Below are 23,992 nucleotides of genomic sequence, written 5' to 3'. Positions count from 1 at the left end.
CACCTCCGGCTAGATCAGGCTGCACAGGGACACATCAAGGCCTCAACCACCTCCCTAGGCAACCTGTTTCAGTGTCTCAGCATCCTCATTGTGCAGAACTTCCTCCTGATGTCCAACCTAACTCTGTCCTGCTCCAGTTTCAAACCATTTCCTCTCATCCTATCACTCCAAGCCCTTCTAAACTGTCCCTCCCCAGCCTTCCTGCAGGTCCTGTCTCCCTCCCAGCCTTCCCCGTCAGACACTGAAATGTAGCCATCAGTGTAGTAGGAGATAAGCATCAGTGCTGGAATGCAGTTTCCCGGTGGGGTTCCACTCTCTCCACACTTGCTGGCCAGCTGGCAGCTCTGGTGGCTCTCTGCTCCTGGCAGTGCCTTTGCCTTTATTCCCCTTTTGCAGACATCGTCGATGGGAACTTGAAATCTATCATGAGGCTGATCCTGGCCTTAGCTGCCCATTTCAAGCCAGGCTCGGGGAGAGGGATGCATCACAGCCCTGCTGGCATGGTGGGGAAGAGCCTGTCAGCATCTGCTGCCAGTCACAGGCCTCGGTCAGCAGCTGCAGTGGCGCAGGGGGCAGCGGCTGCTCTGGCAGAGGTGCGTCAGGATGTCCTGCAGTCCGGCCGCGACGTGCTCAGGCACAGGCAGAGGTGAGGAGCTTCCCCTGGCTGCCTGGCCAGCTCATGGGCCAGATGGACACCAGCTCTTTGAAAGCTGATCTCTCTTCATGCTGGCAGTTCCTGGGGAAGGCTGCTCTCGGGTTGTACAAGCAGGGACAAGCTGCTGCTGTCTCTCTGAAACCTAAATACAGAGTGGCCTGACAGAGGGGGGCAGTGACCTAGCCTGGCTGCCTCAGCTTTCTACTCACAGGATGAGAGAGGAGTTTAAAAGAGGAGGGCCTGGTCCACCTGTGTCCCCTCACACCAAGAAGATGAGATGGAGCTCCCTTGATAGGAGACTGTTCTTGATTGGTGCTTTTCCAGCTGCCCTGCTTTCTCACTTTCCTTCCAGTAGCTTTCCTAAGTCTCTGCTTGGAGACAGGAAGGATTTGTGGTCCTCTCAAGTGAGGCTTCCCTTACTCTGTGATTATTGTCTGCAGGAACAGCAGCCTGGATGAGGAGATTGAAAACCCCTACTGGAGTGTCCGGGCACTGGTGCAGCAGTACGAAGGGCAGCAGGGCATGGCACTGGAGTCCCACTCCTCCAGGTGAGGAACTTGATGGCCAGGATGTGTCCCCTCGTGGTCCTCTGTCTGACATTCCCCAAAGTGTTCTTTCCTCACCACTGTGATCTGGCTAGCTGTGAGAGAAAAGAGCCTTCCCAGCCTGTAGTCCCCTGGGAAGCAGTGGGTTGCTGCCATTTCTCCCCCAGGTAAAGCTGATCTCACTCATGATGCAATTGCACAAGTAAGAGACTTCCACTTTCTGAAGCTCTGGGCTGTCCCTCAGAGACCAGGGCAGTGGGATCAGGGCAGACACAGCTGATGATTTTGCTGGGAACCTGACTGTACAGGTGGAGCCTCATGGGGGTTGCTGACACGAGGGCTGCTGCAATGGGGTCTGTGGCCTGCTTCACAGAAAGGAAGGGGCAGAGCAGTTGCAGTGCAAGGGATGAACATCTCAGAGCTAATGGGAAAAGATGTGGAGGAAAGGATCATAAACCAACAGACTCCATGCCCTGCAGAGAGATGGAGGTGAGGAGGCACATGGATTTGAACAGCAGTTGCAGGAACACATCAGTCTCTAGCCCAGATGCATGGTGCTGGGGCAGTGTCTGCAGCTGTGTCTTCACTGCCATCATGCCCTTACCTGTCACCTTTAACTGTCTCTAGATTTAGTTCTCTGGTGTAGCCTTCCACCCCTCAGACTAGACTGAAGGTGAGGAAGTGCAGCATTTAATTGTTCTACTGGAAACCCTGCTGTGAAGCAGTGTGGTTTGGTTTGCTTTGGAGGTGACTTCCCTCTCTGAAGCAGGGCTTGGATCTTGAGGAGTGTTTGCTCTGTGCTATAAACAGCCTGCAGCCTTGACTGCACAGGTTAAGCAAGGTCAAGCTGGTACAAGTGGAGGCTTTCTAAGGGAAGGGAAGCTGCAGAAGTCAAGCCTGGTTAGGATGGCAGCACATCATACACCTGCAGTAGGAGCTGTGGCCCTGAGCAGCCTGTGCCAGCTGTGGGACGTTACCCTGCTGCCTTGCAAGCTCTTCTTACTGCACTTTGCTTTGGGGCAGAAGGGAAAACTCTTGCCCCAGTTCACTTCAGCAGTGGAAGGGAGAGGGGGAAATGCATGGCTGGGTTGCTTTGTTTGCATGGATTACAGGAGAGACAGGGCCCTGGGGAGAAAAACTGTACCAGGGTGGAGAGCTGATCCAGCATGGGTAGCTTCACAGTGAAGGACTGTGGAGCTATCCTCTTCTCCCCAGAGAGCAAGAAACTAGTTTGAAGACAAAGATCTGTAACTGAAGATATTAAACCTCCCTCTGGATATGCTGCTTTGCTTCATTTAATCTGAGAGGGCAGAGGTGCCTGAGCATAGCTGCAGCTCCTCTTGGTTCACAGTTTCCTGCTCCCAGTGCAAGCCCCAGCTCTGCTTTGTTGCCCCTTTGTCCTGCTTGGGCTGCTCCCTGAGAATGCCTCAACCCCTCCTACCCCCTGATTTGTGCAGGGGTGGGGAGGTTCATTTTCCTGCCACAGACTGCAGCTGACAGTTGCTCAGCAGGCAGGATGTCTCCACAGGGTTTCTCAGGCCAGCTTTTGATGCTCCATAGCCCAGGGAGGCATCCATGTGACGTGGGAATGAAAGCTGCTTGGTCCAGCAGGGGTGAAGAAGGGACAATGGTTTGTGTTTATCACCCAGGTTTCCTGTGGCTGGTTGTGAGGGGGTGTTTGTAGATACAGACATGCAAAGGTGGAAGTGTGGGAGCTCCAAGGGAGCCGCTGTGGGGCCTCTGCCTCCACTTGATGTCAGCAGAGAGCGGTGAAGCTGGGCCAGGGGAGGTGGAAAAACCCTGCTCCCGACAGCAGGATCGCGTGGCTAAAGTCCCAGGACTCCAGCGCTGACTCTTGAGCTGTGATGTCTGTGGGGCAGAGTGGAGCATGCTCTTCCCTCTGCTCATTCTTCAGCTGGAGCGTTTTGGGTACTCCTCTCCCCTGGGTTATCGTTCTCATCACGGGGGGGAAGGGGGGGAATTGCTTTCGTGCATCCCACATCACTTTGTGTTTGGCTTTTTCCTCCCTCCTGTCCTGAGTCCTCTTACCACCTGCTGGTGGTACTGCTGATGGGGCAGAATGTGGTGAGATTCTTTGTGTAAGGGATCAGTGATCTAACCCAAAGAGACTGGGAGCAACCTGACCTCCCGCTCTGGGGGATGCCTCTTAAATTGCTCCTCCTCTGTAATTAACAGTGAGGGTGGGGAGACACTGGAACAGGCTGCCCAGGGAGATTTGTGGATGCTCCTTTCCTTGGAGGGGTTCAAGGCCAGGCTGGATGAGGCCTTGGGCAACCTGGGCTGGTGGGAGGTGTCCCTGCCCATGGCTGGGGGGTTGGAACTGGATGCTCTTGGAGGTCCCTTCCAACCCAACCCATTCTGTGAACCTGTGACAGCAGGCTTCAGGGTGAAAACAAGATGCTTGGCTCTAATTTTCCTCCCAGAGAGAAATGTAGCAGCTCAGCTATGATCACAGGCTGGGAGAAACAAGCCACTGCTGTTTCATTAGTGTGAGATGTGGTTATTAACTGCAGCCACTTTCTCCACCTAATTGTGCTGCTGTGGTGGCTGTCCCAGGGCAGCATCCTCTGCCTAGCCTCAGCTCATTTCTGCATTAGCTCTTCAGTCAGGGAGCTCACAGCCTGAACAGCAGAATTCCCAGAGACAAAAGCTCCAATGAGCAAAGGCAATCGAAGATGATTAATGGAGGAATTGCCAAAATCAGATGGATTCCCAGGCCGTCGAGCCCCTCACCCATCCATCTCTCTTTCCCCTCCCCTTGCCGAGCTTTCCCTCCCCCACTCTTGAGGCAGGCATCTGAGAGAAAAGGCTCTGCCTTGCACAGGCTGTGTGACAGCAGGAGGGAGAGGGAGCTGGAGATAGCAAGGAAGAGGAAGCCGTGCACAGGGCTGGGGAGTGCTGCGTGCCGGCTGCCGGCGCCGCATCCGAGCCTGGCAGAGCAGGGAGCCTCCTGCCTGCAGGAGCTCCTTCCCTGGGCTCTTCACCGGCATCTGCAGCAGCTGCTTGGAGTCTAAAGAGGGCAGAATGGGATGAGAAACGCTGCTGGCAATCCAGCTCGCGGTCCTTGTGCTGGAAAACAACTGGGTGTGCAGCTGACCAAAATGCAGCAGCGAGAAACAAATAACCCGAGAGGAAGAGCAGCGGAAAACGAGCCCCGGGCTGCAGCATCCCCTGCTTCTGGGATCAAATACCTCTCTGTAGGCTGCTGATCTGCCATCCAGAGGCTTCTTGCAGAGACCCTGAGGATTTGCTGTCGTTGTTTGTGTGTTTGTTTCTGCTGTGGACCTTCCAGCTAACGTGGAGCGGTCTGGCTCGCAAATATTTCTCCGGTAGTTTGACAGCAGCTGGCATCTCCTGCACCGAATTCGGAGGATGGGAAGGGCCAAGGCATGTCCGGAGCCAGAGCCCTGAGGCTCCCCGGGACGCGGATTCTGTGAGGCGAAGGGTTAAAGTGGGATCATGGGAGGGAAGCAGGTCAAATGGTGAGCGATCGTTGCCGTTGTCGTTTCAAACAGCGGGGCTGGGGTGCTGGGGGCAAGGAGGGGAGCTCAGGCTGCTCCCTGCGGCGCCGGTGCCACAGCCTGGGCTTGGGCAGGCGCCGGCAGCGCTGGGGCTCGGCGGAGGAAGGATCGGGGTTGAGAAGCCGAGTGGTGGAAGGAATAAAGTGGAACAGTTTGCATCATAAATCTGGGTTAAATAGCCTGAATTTCCCAGCGCTCCTGCATGCTCGGAATCGTGAGTGGTTGTGTACTCGAAGGAGCAAATTACCTGGGGGTGTTTCCTACCCTGATGGCTTTGACTAATGCAGAAAGCATGGAAATGCTTCCAGCATTCACTCGATGGCATCGTGGGTGAGGTGAGCCTGACCTGTGAGTGCCTTTCAGTGCCTCTTTTCACTGGCTGGTGTGGTGTGAGAGGCTGGCACTCATTCCGTGTGGACCCAGTGGCCTTCCAGGAGAGGGAAACTGCCTGGGGAAGGGCTCTGTGGGTACGGGGAAGGGGTCTGTGGATATAGGAAAGCCAAAGCAATTCTCTGGGGAACTGTTGTGGGGACCTGCAGTGACCACTGAACCCCAGCCTGAGGCCTTTGTGTTTGCTTTGGGCTGTGGATCCAGTGCAGGCTTTGGGAGAGGGAATGTGGATTCCAGGCTCTAGGTCTGCTTGGGTTTTGTTCATCCTGCTCCTTCTTCTTTCCTCTTCTCTGCTCTTACCCACCCATCATATATATATATATGTATTTTTTTTCCCTAGGGCAGCTCTAATTCCTTCATCTTTTGATGGATGAGAACCAGCAGTGCACTTCTCAGGGGCTTTCTGAGGAGGGTGGCAGTGGCAGGTTCAGAGCATCAGCTGAGGCTGTGCAGGGGCAGTGCTGAGATCTGTTCCTAGAAGGAAGTAAAATCCCTCTGGCTCAGTGGGCATGCTAGATCTTCCTGTTAGGGCTTCCCTGTGGTGTTTGCAAGTTTCATCCTTCCCTCTGACTCTTATTGTGCAGTTGCAACCCCACCAGTACTCTCTGGGCTCCCAACCAGCTGTTTTAATTTGACCCTCAGTGAGCTGGGTAGAAGTGGACACAAAATGCTCCTCATCAGGGACTGCTGTGATTCACAGATTGCCTTGGGTTGGAAGGGACCTTCAGAGGTTCCTAGTGGAGCTTAGCCTTCCTGAAGGTGCATCCTTGGGCAAAGCCTGGTGGCTTGGACCCCCTTTAACAGTCACACCCTCCCTGTTTGAGCAGGAAAGGATGGATAGGCAGCCCAGGTGGTTGGTTGTTCTCTCTCTATTGCATTAATCTTTAGCATGGGGGAAGGCCATTTAGTGTGCACCATTAAAACCAGACTGCTTGAAGGTCTGGAACAGGAAGGAGAAGTAGGCCAGCACTGGCTGTGGGAGTAGACTAGAAAGGAGCTGCCAGCAAGGAATTCCTCCCTCTGCTGCAAGGCCTTTCTGCTGCTGTGAGGGTGCTGGGGGCTATGCAGCAGCACTGCTGGGGAGGCTGCAGGAGAGCTGTCAAAGCCTCCTGTTTGGGTTTTGGTTCTTTCCTGACCCTCTTGCATGATTTCCACACAGTTGTGGCTTTGTTCTCTGTCCTTTGGTTCTGTGTTGGGGGGGAATGAACAAAATTTCACTGGTGCTCACCCTTGCAAGGATTAGTTCCTGTGACTTTGGAGGTACACTGAATAGGTCAGTGAGCCTCAGCCACCTTTTCTTGTTGTCTGTTGTGATGCATTTAGGAGGAACTTCAGGGAAAAGAAAAGGTTGCTTGAAGCTCAGAGCCAGCTGGGATGGCCCCAGTGAAAATGTGGGAGTACAGTCAAGGAGCCTTGATGCAAGAACATCAGGGAGTGGTATCTGACTTTCAAAAGTGTTTTGCCCTTGGAATTCCAAGTTAGTGAAGTGATGTTTATGGAAGGCATGGACCTGCTGGAGTGGGTCCAGAGGAGGCCACAGGGATGATCAGAAGGCTAGGACAGCTCTCCTGTGAAGACAGGGTGAAAGAATTGCACAGCCTGGAGAAGAGAAGGCTCTGAGGGGACCTTAGAGCTGTATTTCAATACCTGAAGGGGACCTACAGGAAGGCTGGGGAGGGACTGTTTAGAGGCCTTGGAGGGATAGGATGAGAGGCAATGGTTTGAAACTGAGGCAGGGGAGATTTAGGTTGGACATCAGGAGGAGGTTCTGCACTGTGAGGGTGGTGAAATCCTGGAACAGGCTGCCCCAGGGATGTGGTTGAGGCCTTGATGTGGCCCTGTGCAGCCTGACCTGCTTGGAGGTGTCCCTGCTGACTGCAGGGGGGGTTGGACAAGATGCCCTTTGAGGGGTCCCTCCTAAGCCCATGGAATCCATGAAGCTGGGAGAGGGAAGCAGCAAGCCAGGGTGGCTTTGTTCAGCCTGCAAGATGAGCATAAAGCTCACAGTAAACTGTTTCTGAGCAGACCTTCAGAAGAGAGTGGTCTTAGCTCTGTGTGTTTGTGACTTCTCTGGTGGCAGTCTCAGGCTTGCATTCTACTGAGGAAAATGAAGACACACTGCAGCCCCTCAGCCTGCCATGGCACTGCTGGGAAGTGATGGGCAGGTCACTTGCCCAGTTTGGTTTGTTGATGGCTTTTCCAGTGGGCAGTGAATGCTCAGTGTCAAGGAGCTCACCTGCATGCTCACTGTTGTCTTAGATGAGGAGGAGGATGAGCAGCACTGAAGTAACTCTTCCTCCTTTCCTCTGCAGTCTTACATCACCCAGTCCCATCCACAGTGCAAAGAGTGAATCCACTGTAGCCCCATCAGAGGAGAAGGAGAGGCTTGTGATCATCCACACTGAAGAAGCAGAAACCAAGCCAGGTACCTCAGAGGTGGTGCTTGGAGCTCCCACCTCCAGTGGGGCTTGTTTGTGTCAGACTTGCTGAACAGCTCTCCAGTGACTGGGGAGAGTGGAAGTCAGGAAGGGACTTTTGACAAGGTGACAGGATGAGAGGGAATGGATTGGAGCTGGAGGAGGGGAGATTGAGGCTGGAAACTAGGAGGAAATTCTTTGCTGTGAGGGTGGGGAGGCACTGGCACAGGTTGCCCAGGGAGGCTGTGGCTGTGCCCTCCCTGGAGGTGTTCAAGGCCAGGCTGGATGAGGCCCTGAGCAGCCTGGGCTGGTGGGAGGTGTCCCTGCCCATGGCAGGGGGCTGGAGCTGGATGACCACATTCAGCTGCTCCCTCTTCCAGAAGAGACAGAATCTCATCTCCAGCCTGAGTGGCAAGCAGGGAACCCTGGGTCCTACTTGGAGAACTCATGGGAGGAGCAGCTTCTGGAGCAGCAGGACCATTTGGAGAAAGAAATGGAGGAAGCAAAGAAGATGATTTCAGGTTTGCAGGTAATGGATTTTCTTCTCAGCCAGCATTTCCTTCCCACCGGCATTTCTTCCCCACTGGCTGTAGCTGCCAGAGAGGATGATCTTGAAGGCCTCTTCCAGCCCAAACTATTCTGTGACTTTGTGATTTGAGGCTCCTGTGCTTTAGGGAGGGAGGGAGAAGGGTGCAGAGAGAGAGAGTAAAATGACCTTGCTATGAAGATCAGTGACATGAACTAAGATATTTCAACCCACCAAGACCTTAGTTCTTTAATAGAAGAATGAAACAAACAATATCATGATGGGTGGGTTTGGTTTTTACCCCCCCAGCAATGAGCCCCCATGGAGCCAGGTTGTAATGATCAGGTCATAGATTGGACTTGATGACCTCTGAGGTCTTTTCCAACCTTGCTGATTCAGTGACTGAAACCCCTGGAGGGGGTCAGACAAGGCTGTGTGTTCACAGGGTGACTGTGGCTGGCCTTTGGATCCCATGGACACATCCCTCTGCAAAGCACCTGCATGATTTGACCTTACTGCTCTCTACAACTACCTGAAGGGAGGCTGTAGCCAGGTGGGGGTTGCTCTCTTCTCCCAGGCAACCACAGTATCACACCAGAACAAGGGGACACAGCCTCAAGCTGTGCCAGGGGTGGTCTAGGCTGGAAGAAGTTCTCCATAGAGAGATTGGCCATGGGAATGTGCTGCCCAGGGAGGTGGTGGAGTCCCCATCCCTGGAGGTGTTTAGGAAGAGCCTGGAAGGGGTGCTTGGTGCCATGGCTGAGTTGATCAGATGGTGCTGGGTGAGAGGTTGGACTGGATGATCTTCAAAGGTCTCTTCCAACCTGGTTAATTCTCTTCTAAAGATGCAGCAGCCTTTTCCCACAGCCTGGGCCTGGCACTCCCCTCCTTCCCCAGGGCACTCAGCAGCCTGCAGGTTTTGTCTGGCAGCCTGAGAGAGTGGCAGAGCCTCTCTGTGTGATGTGTGAGCAGCAGCAATGCAGAGAGGCAGGCAATGTCAGGAAGCCCCTCAGGATTCCTGGAGCTGATCAGGGGTCACACCAGGCCTGCATCAATCTTGCAGTGACCCAGGCTGAGCTGCAGTGGTTGGCACATTCTCTACACAACTTTTTCTTTGAGGGGACTTTTCTTTCCCCCCCCTGCTGCCCTGTCCCAGTCCCTCCTTGACCAAATGACCCTCAGCCCAGCCTGTCTGACTTTGCATGGGGAGCCCAGCCCCTGCTCCATATGGTAAAGAACCTGACCTGTCTGGGGAATCCTCCTTTCTGTTTGTGCTGGGAACCATGCTGCCTTTGAATTGTAAATATTTATGTGGCAGTAAACAAAGCAGAGATTGTGTGGGAAGCATGGGCAGGAGGGGAGGAGAGTGGAGTGTGGGCGGGCAGGCACTTTCCCCTGTGGACAATGGGCAGGAAACAAAAGGCTCAGAGGGAGGTGGGGAGGGGGGGGAAAGCAAAACCCCGAAGAGAGGTTTGGCTCCCTGGTAAAATGGAGCTGCATTATGTGCCCCCTGGCACAGCCTCTGCCTCCAACTGTGGCCCCATGCTTGGGGAGTGAGGTGGAGCAGCTGGCACTGCCCTGGGAGCAGCAAGAGGCAGCTGATGTTGCTAGCCAAGAAATTGGACTTGATTAATTGACTTTTTTCCCCCTTCCCCCCCCTTTTGCTCTGTACTTCAGAGCCTCCAGTGCAGGAGAGCTTGATTGAAACATCAAGGAGCTGAGAGCCCCATCAGGTGCTTGTCACCTCCCTGTGTGATGCCTGATGGAGTGTCCTGCTGGGAAGGCTTTGAAATGCCCTCAGGAAAGCTTTCCAAAGAGCTTTTGCAGGAATTGGACTCAGGTTGCTGTTTGGCAGCAGTTGCAGCCCCTAGGTGGAAGCTGCTGTCAACAGGCAGAGCCTGACCTCTCAGCCTTGAGGTCTTTTTGGGGATGGACTGAGATGTTCTGGGTTGGTTTTTGTTCAGCCATGGAGTTCAAATAGAAATGAACTGAGAGGAAGAAAGAGGCATGACTCCTCCCAAATGTGCCCAGCTGTATGCAACAGCCTGGCACAGAGCAAGTGCCCTGAGTCCTCCAAGTCAGGACCAGAAAGGTCAAGGTCAGAACCAGCAGCTGGAGGAAAAATGGTAGGATGGAGATCTGGCCTGGTCCTGCTACTGACATTTCCTACAGGGCAAGCTTTTCCTTCCTGGAGGCTGGATTCAGTCTCCTGGGGGCAATCCTGCCATCTTCCTGCAGTCATCTGGGCTACCCTGGAGAGGCTTCTAGCAGCCTCCCTCCAGCCCAGGGCATGGTGGAAGATTTTCACTGTCTGTGTGGAGCTAGACTCATTCTTCACTTGGACAACAGTTCTGGTTGTGTCTCCCATCTTGTCTGGAGTAGAACAGAATTAGGCTGCCCTGAGCACCCTGTTGCTAAAGTCTGTGGTAGTTGTGTGGTTAGAATACAGAATTAACCAGGTTGGAAGAGACCTCAGAGAGAGAGCATCCAGTCCAACCTCTCACCCAGCACCATCTGATCAACTAAACCATGGCACCAAGTGCCTCAGCCAGGCTCTTCCTAAACCCCTCCAGGGGTGGTGACTCCACCACCTCCCTGGGCAGCACATCCCCATGGCCAATCTCTCTTGCTGGGAAGAACTTCTTCCTAACAGCTAGGAGAATGTCTTCTTTCAGTCCCATTCCAGAAGAGAAGCCTTAAACTGGAAACCTGATTCAGTCTCTGCTTTGGACCTTCAGCTCTGCTGTGGTAGTGAAGGCTGCCCTGAGACAGCCCTCAGTCCCTGGAAGTCTCAGGTGTCCTTGCTGGGGGAAGAGAGAGAAACCTCTGGGAGAGGAGAATTGTTCACTGCTGGAAAATTATGCTCCTTGTTGAGGGGAGTAAGTCAGCAGAGATGGAGAATGTAGCTGTGAAGAGCCTGTTGGAATGAGTGCAAGCCAGAGATGCAGCCACCCTGGTTTCCTCTGCACCCCCTAAAGGGATTCCCTTTTTCCACCCCCTTCCCCTCCCCAGGCTTTGCTGCTCAATGGATCTTTACCTGAGGATGAGCAGGAGGGATCCTTTGAGCTTTGTGAGCGTGGAGCCTGCCCTGAAGAGCAGCTGGTGAGCACATTGCTGGACCCCACAACTCCTCTGCCCCAGCTGCCCTCTGCCACTGCCTGCCCCAGCACTAACCCTACTGCTCTGCCTGCAGGTCATCATCCGAAGCCGGCTGGACCAGAGCGTGGAAGAAAACCAGGACCTAAAGGTCAGAAGGGGAAAGGGAGGCTTTGTGTCAGGAGACCTTTGCAGGCTCTGCCCTGACTGGTTGATTGTTTTAATCCTTCTCTTTGGACACACACACACCTGGGGAGCACCTGGAGTATGTGATGGTTGCCCTGGAGGGTAGATGTGGGGGGGCTAAGCAAGCTCTTCCTAGCAGAGGCTTAAAGGGGCTGCTCAACTGTTTTGTCCTGCTTAGCTCAGGAAAATGGCTCCTGGGTCTCTGGGCAAAGGTGGGAGGTGCTTGCTCCTGAAGCAGCCCCTCTGGGGACGGTGAGCAGTGGCTTTGGAGGGGTGGCAGGATGGCCTTTCATCCAGGTGTGTTGTGTTTGCAGAAGGAGCTGCTGAAATGCAAGCAGGAAGCTCGAAACCTGCAGGGGATCAAGGTAAGGAAAGGGGCCCTGCATCAGCCCTGCTGCAGCCCACCAGCAGGGCCCTCCAGCCACACACCTCTGAGGGAGCCCAGGTTGTGGAGGGAGTTGTGTTAGGAGACCTGAAGTGAGGGGATCCTGTGCTCAGTTTCTGACTCCAGGAGGCTGCAGCTCGGGCAGGCACAAGGAGGTAGGTCTGCTGGGTTCTGTAGAATTGGGCTCAAATGTTCCCCCTAATAAATACATGAGGCACAGGAGGCCCTCTTGGTTCTCACAGCCTCACCACATGCCCCCCTCCACCCTGCCTTGGGGTAGGCACACTAGGATTGGCCTAGTGAACTCGTTCTGGAGAGCAGAGCAAGAAGAGCATGGAGGAATCCTTTGTCTTCTTCAGCTGCAGCATTCTTCACAGCTTTGGCTCCTGCTTGCTCACTTTCTCTGCACACTGCTCATCAGCTCCTGTGCAGAGGTACTGGCAGAGCTGCCTGGCAGGCTGCTGTGCAGGGAGCAGCCAGCAGTAGCTGTCCAAGGTAGAGCCTCAGCTTCTGGCTAGCACCGAGTGAAAGGTGAAGAATTAGTCCTGACTTTGGCCTCTTCAGGGAGGATTTCAGTGCACAACTAGGTCACACTGACAGCTTCAGTTTGCCTGTGTCCTTGGCTGACATTGGCCTCTTTTTGCCCTCTGGGTGATGCAGATGCATGGCTGCAGACAATAGCTGGAAGCCACTGAACAGCCCCTCCAAAGTCAGTGCTGTCTTCTCCCATGAGAACAAAGTCTCAGACCCCTTCTGGAGCAGGAGGCTCAGGCAGAGCACAGAAATCTCCCTGGAGTGTTGGCAAGGGAGTCACTGCTGGCTAAGAGAGAGGCAGGAGGGCTGAGAGCCCCTTACCTCCTGCTCTCTTGGGCCCTTGGCAGCCAGCACTGCTCTAGGTCATAGGATCACAGTATCAGTCAGGGTTGGAAGGGACCACAAGGATCAGCTAGTTCCAACCCCCCTGCCATGGGCAGGGACACCTTATACTTGATCAGGCTGGCCAGAGCCTCATCCAGCCTGGGCTTAAACACCCATCCCATGATGCTGGAACTGCTTGGCTTTGCTGGGTGAGACCAGCAGGAACACAAGCCTGGCTTTTACACCCACAACCAGCTTAGACACTGTCCAGCAGACTGCAGCCTCCTCCTTGGGAGGGATGGATTCTGGGAGTTTGCTGTGATGCAAGAATCCAGGCAGCACTTCTTGGGGCAAAGGCATCATTTCTGCACTTAGTTCCTCTTCCCTGTGGAATGAAATGAAGGACTTAGGAGAGGCCAGGATGGGAGAGTGGCTAAGAGGTGTTCAAGAAGGGAGGTTGCAGCTCCTCACCTTCACTTGCTCCTCACCCAAGCTCTCTCTGCACCACAGACTAGGACAAGAAGCACCAGCCTCAGGGTGGCCCAGGGGAGGCTGAGGTTGGATATTAGGAAAAAATTCTTCTCTAAAAGGGTTGTCAAGGCCTGGCCCCAGCTGCCCAGGGCAGGAGTGCAATCCCCACCCCTGGAGGGGTTTGGATGTGGCACTTGGTGCCATGGTCCAGTCATGAGGTCTGTGGTGACAGGTTGGACTCGGTGATCTTTGAGGTCTCTTCCAACCTTGGTGATGCTGTGAGACCTCCAGGGACAGGGCCTCAACCACCCCCCTGGACAACCCATTCCAGGACTTCACCACTCTCATGGTCACTCACTTCCCAAGGAAGGGTCTCTGCCTGTCTGGCACCTTCATGCAGACAACATCTTTTCCTAGGATGCTCTGCAGCAGAGGCTGGTTCAGCAGGATGCCTCAGTTCTTCAGCTAAAGCAGGAGCTGCTGAGAGCAAACATGGACAAGGAGGAACTGCAAAACCAGAATGTGAGTCACTGTGCTGCTGTGGAGGCTTAGATCGTGTCTGAGGGTAGCCCTGAGGGCTCCAGCAGCCGCTGGGTGGAGTTGGTGGTTGCAGCACAGTTCCTGGGGTCGTGGGATAATGAACAGCCAGTCAGAGGTCTCTGCATAGTAAACACTGCACAGAGGCTTCCAGCCAGCTGTGAGCCTCACTGGAGTTTCCTGTTCTTCACTCCCATTTCCTGTCCTTCTGGACCTTCAACTGAGAGGGAAGGGCTGCCCATAATGTTGTCAGTACAGCTGCATCCTTCCCTCCCTTCCCTCCCTTCCCTCCCTTCCCTCCCTTCCCTCCCTTCCCTCCCTTCCCTCCCTTCCCTCCCTTCCCTCCCTTCCCTCCCTTCCCTCCCTTCCCTCCCTTCCCTCCCTTCCCTCCCTTCCCTCCCTTCCCTCCCTTCCCTCCCTTCCCTCCCTTCCCTCCCTTCCCTCCCTTCCCTCCCTTCCCTCCCTTCCCTCCCTTCCCTCCCTTCCCTCCCTTCCCTCCCTTCCCTCCCTTCCCTCCCTTCCCTCCCTTCCCTCCCTTCCCTCCCTTCCCTCCCTTCCCTCCCTTCCCTCCCTTCCCTCCCTTCCCTCCCTTCCCTCCCTTCCCTCCCTTCCCTCCCTTCCCTCCTCCTAGGTTAGCAAGGGGCCCCTTGACAGGTGGAGCTGCCATGTGCAGCCTGTCTGGGGAGAGGAGGCCAGGGAGGAAACTGTCCTGTCCAGAATGTTGCCATCCTGGGACAGCAGCTCCCTTAAACTCTGCTGGTATTTGATCTCAGGTTATCCTTTAACACAAGAGGCAAAGAGGTTATCACTGACTCTCCAGGAATACCAACCCCACACCTCTGTTGTTCCTGCAGGTTGACCTTCAGAGGAAAGTTGAAGAGAGGAACAGGCTGCTGGCAGAATACAAAGTAATGGAGCCTCTCTTCCCTGGAAGCTTTGGGGGCAGCATCTGGTGGTCTGTCAGTTTGTGAATGTGACTGCTGCCTCCCTGGCCTGCAGTCACCTCTGGCAATGGCACTGGGGGTGGTGAAGGAGCTGCAGTAGCTGTGGAGGATGGAGGGGATCAGATGTTCTGTGTGCTCTGACCACAGCTTTTGAGAGCAGATCTTGCATTGCAGTGGGGTTGTTTTCTGTGCTGGGTTGATGAGTAGCCAACATTTGTGCAGAAGCTTGTCTTGGTTAGGGTGGATCTCCTGCTGATCCCTCAGGAGTCTCTTTCCTCTGGGACAGTTGCCTGGCCTCAGCAGTGGATCTTTGCTGGGCAAGAGAGCTCCAGGCAGCAAGCACCTGACTGGCCTGTGAGAAACAAGAAGCTTTGTCCCTCACTTCTAACATCCAGATCAGTACACACCTTGTGTGAGTCAGTTGGTAGAGGAGCCTGGTCCTGGAAGATGACACAAGTGTCCTGGCCATGACCAGGTGACTGGGAGCCTTCCTCACTGCCCTGTTCATCCTCTTGCTTCCTGTGTCGCAGAAAGAGCTCTGCCAGAAGGACCGGCACCTACAGCAGCACCAGAGCAAGCTGGATGAAATGTTCAGGCAGCTTTCTGAGGCCAGCTACCAGCAGGTATGGAGCAGGTGGGCTGCACTGATGCCCTGTGAGCTGGCACCAGTGGGACTGGGAAGTCCCTGGGTGGCTTAGTTTGTGCTGACTCTTCCATTCCTCTCCCAGGTGGACTTGGAGCGGGAGCTGGAGCACAAAGAGGCCCTCTTAGCCCACTGCATGAAGAAGGAAGCTGAAGAGGTATGGCAGCAGACTGCTGAGTGATGTTTCTGTCCAGCACCCTCTAGCTTACTGCCTCCAGAAACCATCCCACTTTGTCCCAGAGGGGCCTGGGCTCTGCAGTCTCTTTGTCAGTGCCTGAACTAAGGCAGCCAGGCTCCAGGAAGCATCCAGCTTAGCAGAGCTCTCAGCAGGGAGCTTTCTGGCTTAGCCTCTTGTGTCAGACTCCTGAGGGATGAAAGAGCAAAAGGGGAGCACAGGAGTGAGCAGGAGCCAGAGACTGTTGGCTTCTAGCTTTGGCTCTGACACTGAAAACTGTGGTTAGATCAGGGCTTAGCTTCTTATCTCCTCCTTTTCCTCATGCCCCCGATAGTGAGCACATGGACCTGTCGTGGTGGACAGAGTGCCAGCCCTGATAGCTCTTCCTGCACAGTGCCCCCTGAACACTGATTGTACTCAAGAGAGCTTGCAGAGCCCTCTGTGATGTAGCAGCAAGCCCCTTCCTGTCTCTGCCTCCACCTGGCATGCAAGGCATCATGCATGCACCCTGCCCCCCAGCACTGCCTGTACGCTCAGTGTGTATTCACCTGGCAGAAGGGATTTAGATCAGGGGTGTGGGAAGTTTTCATGCCCACAAATGGGGATCTCTGGGGAGATTCCCAGTGGCACAGACATCTCCCCTCACAACAGGTGATTGCCTACAGCACCCACAGTGCTCACAGCAATGGCTTCCTCCAGACAGCAGGGAAAGGAGCTGCTCCCACAGCCCACCGAGGGGTGAGTGCACCGAGGGGACGCTTTCCCCAGCCAGATGGCAGGTGGAAGGCTCCAGATGTCCTGGAAGCTCTCTTAATGTTGCTGGAAGAGAGTTCCCCTTTGTGAGAGCTGTGTTTTGAGGTGGGAAGGAAGCAGCCTGGGGCTGCTCTGCCTGACCCGTGGTGTTTTGGGCAGGCCAATGACCTGCAGCTGGTTCGCGATGCCCTGCGCAGCCTCAGGAACAGCTTCAGCGGCCACGACCCCCAGCACCACACCATTGACAGCCTGGAGCAGGGCATCTCCAGCCTGATGGAGCGCCTCTACCACGTGGAGACGCAGAAGAGGCAGGAGAGAAGGGTAAAGGCTTCCTGGGGCACCTGGATTTTGAGCCTCTGCCCCTCACACAGCCCAGGGCCCAGCGGCAAGGAGAGCTGCAGCTGGGGGGTGGCAGCTTTGTTCTCACTCCTTTGGCTTTGCACCCTAGATCCGGGGGAAGTCACCAGCAAGCAGAGCAGCAAATGAGTGCAGAGAGTCCTGGCCTCCTAAATCCAGTAAGTGCCTTTCAGCTTCTGCTCTTCCCACTGCCAAATCCATTGCTCAAGTCTCCTGGCCCGAGGCCGGGGGGGCCTTGGGAGCCTGCCACCTCCACCTTCTTCTTCCCTCCCTTCAGTCCTTTGCTGTACAGATCAGGCTGCAGGGCAAAGGAGAGGCTGCAGAGCCCATCTCTGGCTGCTTGTTTGCAAAGCAGCATCACAGTGGGAGTCTGTCTGGGTCACTTCAGTCATGCTGCACTATAAATAACCATGACAAACAGTTCCCCCCACCCCGAGGCGAGTGGGAGATGAGCTGTGTGCAGCTTGCCTGCTGCTCTGCACCATCTAGTGGGCACAGAGCTGTGCAGTTCCCCTGCTCCTCTCTGCGTCTGGCTCCTTCCATACACACCCGGCAGCACAGCCCTTTCTAGCACCATGGTTCCTGGCTCCACCTGCAGGAGCTCAGTGTTTTCATCGAGAAGGTTGTGCTGTTGGGGTTGGGTTTTTTGTCCATGTTGGCTGTGAATGTCACTTAGAAAGTCTCTGGGATTGTAGAGACTCTAGGTGTGGGGAAAGGGTGGGTGGTGACCTTGCTGTGGTGACCTTGCTGTGGTGACCTTGCTGTGGTGACCTTGCTGTGGTGACCTTGCTGTGGTGACCTTGCTGTGGTGACCCTGCCTCAACATGCAAATTTTTCCAGTAAGCACAGGAATCATAGAATGGTTTGGGTTGGAAGGGACCCTCCAAAGGTCATCCAGTTCACCCCCACCCACACACCCCCTGCAGTCAGCAGGGACATCCTCCTCAGAGCTCTGCCAAGCCTGACCTTGACTATCTGCAGGGATGGGGCCTCAGCCACCTCCCTGGCCCTGTCCAACAAGGATGATTAGCTGCCCTGCTAAGACTCTCTTCCCATGAGGCAGGTTCTCTGCTGTGACAGCAAACTGGCTGAGCCCTCCCCTTGTGTCTCTTGTGGCTGGGGACAGGCTGCTCCCTGATGCTGCTGCTGCTCTTTCCTCTGCAGAGCTGCCTCATTCTCACAGCACCCCTGTGATGAGCACCAGTGCCTGCACCAAAGTGTTGTACTTCACTGACCGCTCCCTCACCCCTTTCATGGTCAACATACCAAAGAGGTGAGGCTTGGGGAGGTGCTCCTTTCCCCTAAGGCATCAACCTAATCTCTTCTTGCTAGGGCCACAACTATCTGTGGGGGCAGCTTGGGCTTTGGATATCCATGCCACAGATCTGTGGAATGCTTTGGGTGGGAAGGGAGATCACCTAATTCCAGCTCCCTTGGCAAGGGCAGGGACACCCTCCAGCAGACCAGATGGCTCAAGTCCTCATCCAGCCTGGCCTGGAAGCAGTTCTCTAGCTGATGGGTTTGGTTTAGAGCCCGAAGAGATGAATCTTTGTCACTAACTTCCCAAGGGAAAGCAGCCAAGCAGTTGTGTTGTGGCATGCAGTGCAGGATGCTTGTGTCAAAGCAGCTGTGGTTGTCTGTGCCAAAGGGAATGTGACAGAAGGCTGTTCTGAGGTGGTAAATCAGAGGCAATTCTTCCCCTGAAGAGGACCTTGAACTGGACAGGGGTGTTCCTGGAGGGCACAGGGTGCCACATGCCTAGCTAGACTTGTGCTGTGGCTCTGCATGCCATGTAGTAATGCTTGAGCTAAATCTGCTCCTGGTCCAGCATGGGATAGTGCCAGACTCCTCTCTTGCTGGAGCAGAGGAGGTTCCATGAGGAAAATCTTTTTCCCTGTGAAGGTGACAGAGCCCTGGAGCAGGCTGCCCAGAGAGGTTGTGGAATCTCCTCCTCTGCAGACTTCCCAAACCTGTCTGGATGTGTTCTGTGTGACCTTGAGGCTGGGGAGAGGTCTGGAGCACAGCCCTGGGAGGAGAGGCTGAGGGAGCTGGGGTTGCTTAGCCTGGGGAAGAGGAGGCTCAGGGGAGACCTTCTTGCTCTCTCCAACTCCCTGAAGGGAGGTTTGAGCCAGCTGGGGGTTGGTCTCTTCTCCCACGCAACCATCACCAGAACAAGAGGACACAGTCTCAAGCTGTGCCAGGGGAGGTTTAGGCTGGAGGTGAGGAGAAAGTTCTTCCCAGGAAGAGTAATTGGCCCTTGGAATGTGCTGCCCAGGGAGGTGGTGGAGTCATCACCATCCCTGGAGGTGTTAAAAAAGGTTTGGATGTGGCACTTGGAGCCATGGTTGAGTTGTCAGGAGGGGTTAGGGGTTAGGTCCTAGGTTGCACTTGATGAGCTCTGAGGTCTTTCCCAGCCTGCTTGATTCTATGGTTCTAAGATTCTGTGACCTGCCCTGGGTGATAGTGCTCTGGCAGGGGGGTTGGATGATCTCCAGAGGTCCCTTCCAACCTCTAACACCCTTCTGTGGTTCTTGCAGGCTAGGGGAAGTGACCCTGAAGGATTTCAAGGCAGCTATTGATCGTGAAGGGACGCACCGGTACCACTTCAAAGCCCTGGATCCAGAGTTCGGCACAGTCAAGGAGGAGGTAACTGTGCAGTTTAGCTGTCAGCTGCTTTGGCTCCAGCTGGGGCCCATGGTCACCTCACTTCTGAACTCGTGACACTTGCCCCCCAGACACACTGGGTAGATTAAGTCCCTCTTGTAAGGTGCTTGGATGTGATGTCTTCACCCCCAGCCAGCGCAGTGGCGAGGCTGAGGTTGCAGTCGCCTGGGGGCTGCAGAGCCCCTGGGGCGAAGAACTGGCTGCTGGCAAAGAGAGTCTGTGGAACAGCTCTGCTCAGGGGGGCACTAGGCAAACCCCCAGACTGCTTCCAGCCCTTCAGGTAGCTTTGCAAAACCTGTTGCAATGAGAGACACTGTAGGCAGGCATGGTTTACTCAAAGAGAAAACCAAAGAGCTCTCCTGCTTGCTTTTGAAGGCTCCTCAGAGCTGAGCATGTCTGTGGCATCTTTTCTTTTGCTTTGGGCACTGCATTGCAGCCCTGTTTAAGCTCAGCTGAGTCTTGGTGTGGCTTGGATTCATCAGGGGTGGTTGGGATGCCTTCATTTGTGAAGCAGGAGCTAAGTGACTAGGGGGCCTTGCTGCAGATGGAGCTGGAGGTTGCACTCTGGCTCAGAAAAGACATCTCTCCTCTCTTTTATTTCACCTTTCCTGTCAAAACCATGGCAGCAATGATCTGGGCAATCCCTGCTTAAAGGAGGAGCCTCATCCATTTCTTGCCTCAAAGCTGAACAGTTTGCTCAGACATGTGAGTGGTGGAGGGAGGTGCACAGCTCTGGGCTGTGTAGGGAGTGACAGAACTGTCAGGGTTGGAAGGGACTTCAAGGCTCAGCCAGTTCCAACCCCCCAGCCCTGGGCAGGGACACCTCACACCACAGCAGGTTGCTCACAGCCACCTCCAGCCTGGCTGCAAACACCTCCAGGGCTGAGGCTTCCACCACCTCCCTGGGCAGCCTGCTGCAGTGTCTCTGACTTGATGCCTGCCCCTCATGCCACTCACACTGCAGGAAGAGTGGTGTCCAAATCCCAGGCATGATTGGGCTGACTTCTGGGTGGGTTGTCTTTTTGTGTGTGTGTGTAGGTATTCCATGATGATGACATCATTCCTGGCTGGGAAGGGAAAATCGTGGCCTGGGTGGAAGAAGAGCACGGGGAGAATTAACCAAGCTGCTCACTCCTGTCACTATGGAAACCTGTGACTGGGTGCTGAGTTCAAAGAATGCCCCAGAAAGCATCTGTGCTGGGAGGAGGCCAAGTCAAGCTGCCAAAAAAAGAAAGCCTGCAAGAGGGCTTCTCTGCAAACAAAGGACAGTGCATGTGGTGTGCATGGATGCCCGGCAGGAGGCTTGCCGTGCCCCAGTGCAGGCAGCGTTTTGAGGCTGGAATGAGAGGGCAAGAAGCTCCTTGCTGTGTCCCATCAGCTAAACTCTGAAGGCCTTAACGATGCATTGCTCCCTTCCCCCCTGCTTCTCCATCCCTGCAGTGTGTGGAGCAGGCTGTGAGCTGGTTTTCCTGTGCCTGGTGTGGCACAGGTTTGCACTGGTGGCACAGAACTGCAGCGTTGACTGGGAGTCAGAAGCAGCCCCGAGGCTAGGAGCTGGAGGTTTGGCCAGCTTTGGTGCTTGGACTTACACCTGCTGCAGGAGCAGAGTGAATCTTCTTGGACACCCCCAGGCTGCCCTGGGGAGGGATGACTCTCTCCTGGAGGTTCAATGCACGGTCTAAAGCGAGGATCAGCAGCTCAGCAAAGCTCCCTTTGCTCCAAACTCAGGCTTCCATTTCCCAGGCCTGCTCTGCCCAGTGGCTCCCCAAAGTTGTGCTGGCTCTGGTTTTGCTTTGCTGCCATGGGGGCTGTGGGCTCTTGGTGCTTGCTTATTTGCTGAAGGATTTCCTTTACAGGCAGCTGCAGTTGGCTGTTTCCCTGAGGTACTTAACCCCTCTCCTTGTTGAGCCTCCTCCCCTGTGCTCCTGCCCTCTCCTTCCAGCAGCTGGACAGTTTGTCACCTCCTGTGCACAGGCATCACTGTGCTGTTGGCAACTCACTGCCAGGGCCACCCAACACCTCTGAACACCAGCAGGACCACCCTCAGTGGGTACCCCACCAGTCCCCTGGCAGGTGTGCTCCTGGGGTGCCTGGAGGATCAGGAAATAAAGGACTGCTTGGGCGAGAACAGGCCCTGGAGCGCCTGAGGGTGGCTTTCTCTGCTTGGTTTGGTGGGTGGCTTGGTTTGTTTCTGCTCTACCTGCCTCTGCTCTCCTGCTGTCACCCAGCTGTGCCCCCAGAGTGCTGGCTGACACAGCTGCCTCAGGGAGGTCAAGCTGGCAAGTCAGGGCTCTGCTCAGCTCAGCTCAGCTCAGCTCCACGTGGCCCAGCTGTGGACATCCTGCCTGTGCTGTGCATGATCCTGGGAGAGGGGGAGCCTGGCTCTCCTGTTTTATATTAACCTGCCCTTTTGTAAGCACCCTTCCTGCTCTTGGAACTCTTTTGTACTGACATTTGTCTGAAGACTGTGGCTATTTTTCTACTCCAGTGCAAGTGCTTTCTCTCCAGTTCTGCACGCATTATGCTGTGGTTTCCTCCTCTCCCAGTGGGTGCTGAGGTGGTTTTTATCATCCCCTCCCCTCAACTCTGGGCTCCTAACTTTATTTTTGCTGTGGAAATCCAACTACTTCTTTCTTTGAGGGGGGACACACATATTTTTACCAGCTTCACTAGGCAGCATCAGCACTGTTTTATGTTCTCACTGCCCAGAAAACAGCTCAAGGCTCTTGCTGTGGCTCTGTGCCACACTGGCACCACACAAGGTGCTTCCTGTTCTGGACAATCTGTTATGGTGACTTGCTCCTTACAGACAGCAGTAGGAGAGCTCATCAATGAGCTACAGAGGGGAAATAGCTCTCCTGTAAAAGCAGCACAGATTTTTTCTTCCTCCCTGGAAAGGGTTCCCCTCTGTTACATGATCTCTGGTGGGGTTGGTAAAGAGAGCAGGGGGTTGGTGGGACTGAAGTCAGTTGTATTTGAATTGCAATTTCCCACCCTCAAGTGTTTGTTCCTGCAGGTTTTGTTCATCAGCTTTATTTCAGCCAGAGCCATGTGCCCAGGCTAGAGTTCCATGGAGTGTTCCAGGTCTGTAGTTGCCATTTCCCTATCGCTCTCTGCTCCTCAGAGATGAGCAGCTTGGGTTTGGAGCACTGAAGATGCAGGAGGCTGTTGATGTGGTCAGAGCTTCTTGATGGATAAATCTTCAGCCCCAGCTGGGGCCATAGCTCCCCAGGTTTCCCATGAAGACAGCAAGTGGTTAGTTGATACAGGGGACTGTCTGTTCCTCGTCTTGGATCAGCTCAGTTAGCTAAGCATGGCTACAGGAAGGAGTCTGGAGGAGGTAAGGAATGCTAGGAGTATCAAGTGGGAAAGCTGTTGGCCAGGTAGTTGTGTGATCAGAGATGTTGCTTTTCCATCACATACTGACACTGAATTCAGCTGAGCTCCTCTGGGGCTGTGCTCTGAGTATCATAGTATCATAGTATCAGTCAGGGTTGGAAGGGACCACAAGGATCAGCCAGTTCCAACCCCCCTGCCATGGGCAGGGACACCCCACACTAGATCAGCCTGGCCAGAGCCTCATCCAGCCTGGCCTTAAACACCTCCAGGGATATATATCCAGGCCTTGCATTTTTCACTGGTTTGGATCTCTTTCTTTCTCTCTTGACAGAACAGATTGCTCAGGGAGGTGGTGGAAGCCTCATCCCTGGAGGTCTTTAAGGCCAGGCTGGATGTGGCTGTGAGCAACCTGCTGTAGTGTGAGGTGTCCCTGCCTGTAGCAGGGGGGGTTGGAACTGGCTGATCCTTGAGGTCCCTTCCAACCCTGACAATTCTATGATTCTTCAAAGTTCCTTTCTTGTTCCTACCCCTCTGACTTGCTTCTCTCTCATCCCTGCCATGTGTAAAAGTCTATTTTCATAGAAACTGATGTTTGCATTCACCACAGTTTCTCTAAGGCCACTTCTGCAGGACAGTGAAGCTTTCTCTCTACATCTGAACCAGCCCTTCCTGCCTGCTGAAGCCTTGACTTCGTGGACCAAGCAGCTGTCTCAATAAAAGGGGGTTTGCAAACTGAGTCTGTTCAGTGCTTGTGCGAGGGGAATGGATTTGGAATGGAGAAGGCACAGGGGAGGAGCCAGAGCACAAATCTCGTGGGGTGCTTAGGGTTAGCCTCTCCTTGGTCCTGGAGAAAACCTTTTCTTACACTTTGTCCCCCAGGGATGTAGGAGACTGTGGGTGCTGGGGGAGTGGCAGACTTGCAGGTACAGGCTCTAAGGAGCAGGGGTCCACAATCTAGGCCAGGGGACAGCACCAAGGAGAATCCAAGTGGGCTCTGGTGCAATCCTGGGGAAGTGTTGCAACAAGTCAGGAGGCACAGGCCTGGCTCCAGCCTGGCTTGCTCACTGCTTGGCTGGCTCCAAGGCTGCATCCTCCACCTCCCAGGCATCCCTCTGCACTCCTCCTGCCTGCAGCCTTATGCCAGGGCAAGGTCGCTCTGCTCCCCAAGGAGCCTGCCCTCGGCAGGGGCACACTGAGCCCAGGACAGCCAGGGCTGCCCCAGGTTAGGCTTCCCTGCCTGGGCTGGGCTCCCACAGCTGCTCCAAGCCTTCCTCCTGACATGCAGAAACAAACACTTAGGCTCTTAAATCATCCCTGCTTTAGGCCTCTCTTATTTGTGGTGCTGGACCCAAGGGGCTGTCTCCACACAGCCTGAGCACCGAGCAGTTGATGTTGACTTGATGGAAGGTGGCCAGAGAAACAAAGCTGGGGAGGGGTCTGGAGCACAGCCCTGGGAGGAGAGGCTGAGGGAGCTGGGGTTGCTTAGCCTGGAGAAGAGGAGGCTCAGGG

At 54.7% G+C, this 23,992-nt stretch overlaps 1 protein-coding gene across 3 annotated transcripts in view; it reads left to right on the top strand.

Annotated features, from left to right (window-relative positions):
• DIXDC1 (DIX domain containing 1) overlaps nt 1–23,215 on the top strand; it is a 35,119-nt gene extending 11,904 nt beyond the window's left edge. For 2 of the 3 annotated variants that reach the window (XM_068159933.1, XM_068159932.1), the window contains exons 4-20: nt 397–646; nt 1,096–1,203; nt 7,445–7,557; nt 7,930–8,078; nt 11,088–11,177; nt 11,269–11,322; nt 11,672–11,722; nt 13,489–13,593; nt 14,463–14,516; nt 15,083–15,175; nt 15,281–15,352; nt 16,022–16,108; nt 16,283–16,444; nt 16,572–16,638; nt 17,645–17,753; nt 19,018–19,126; nt 20,183–23,215. In XM_068159933.1, the coding sequence (XP_068016034.1) occupies nt 397–646; nt 1,096–1,203; nt 7,445–7,557; nt 7,930–8,078; nt 11,088–11,177; nt 11,269–11,322; nt 11,672–11,722; nt 13,489–13,593; nt 14,463–14,516; nt 15,083–15,175; nt 15,281–15,352; nt 16,022–16,108; nt 16,283–16,444; nt 16,572–16,638; nt 17,645–17,753; nt 19,018–19,126; nt 20,183–20,263 (1,754 nt within the window). In that variant the 3' untranslated portion in view covers nt 20,264–23,215. Of the gene's footprint in view, nt 1–396; nt 647–1,095; nt 1,204–4,048; nt 4,704–7,444; nt 7,558–7,929; nt 8,079–11,087; nt 11,178–11,268; nt 11,323–11,671; nt 11,723–13,488; nt 13,594–14,462; nt 14,517–15,082; nt 15,176–15,280; nt 15,353–16,021; nt 16,109–16,282; nt 16,445–16,571; nt 16,639–17,644; nt 17,754–19,017; nt 19,127–20,182 lie in introns of those variants that run through there. The other variant, XM_068159934.1, reaches the window with a different exon arrangement.
• Nucleotides 23,216–23,992: the final 777 nt, after the last annotated feature.

This window comes from Melanerpes formicivorus, unplaced genomic scaffold (genome assembly GCF_026170545.1).
Source record: "Melanerpes formicivorus ecotype bairdi unplaced genomic scaffold, bMelFor1.0.p_v2 SCAF_47, whole genome shotgun sequence".
Taxonomy (NCBI): Eukaryota; Metazoa; Chordata; class Aves; order Piciformes; family Picidae; genus Melanerpes; species Melanerpes formicivorus.
The sequence above is the reverse complement of the archived record's forward strand: the minus strand, read 5'-3'. Positions and strand labels throughout refer to the sequence as shown.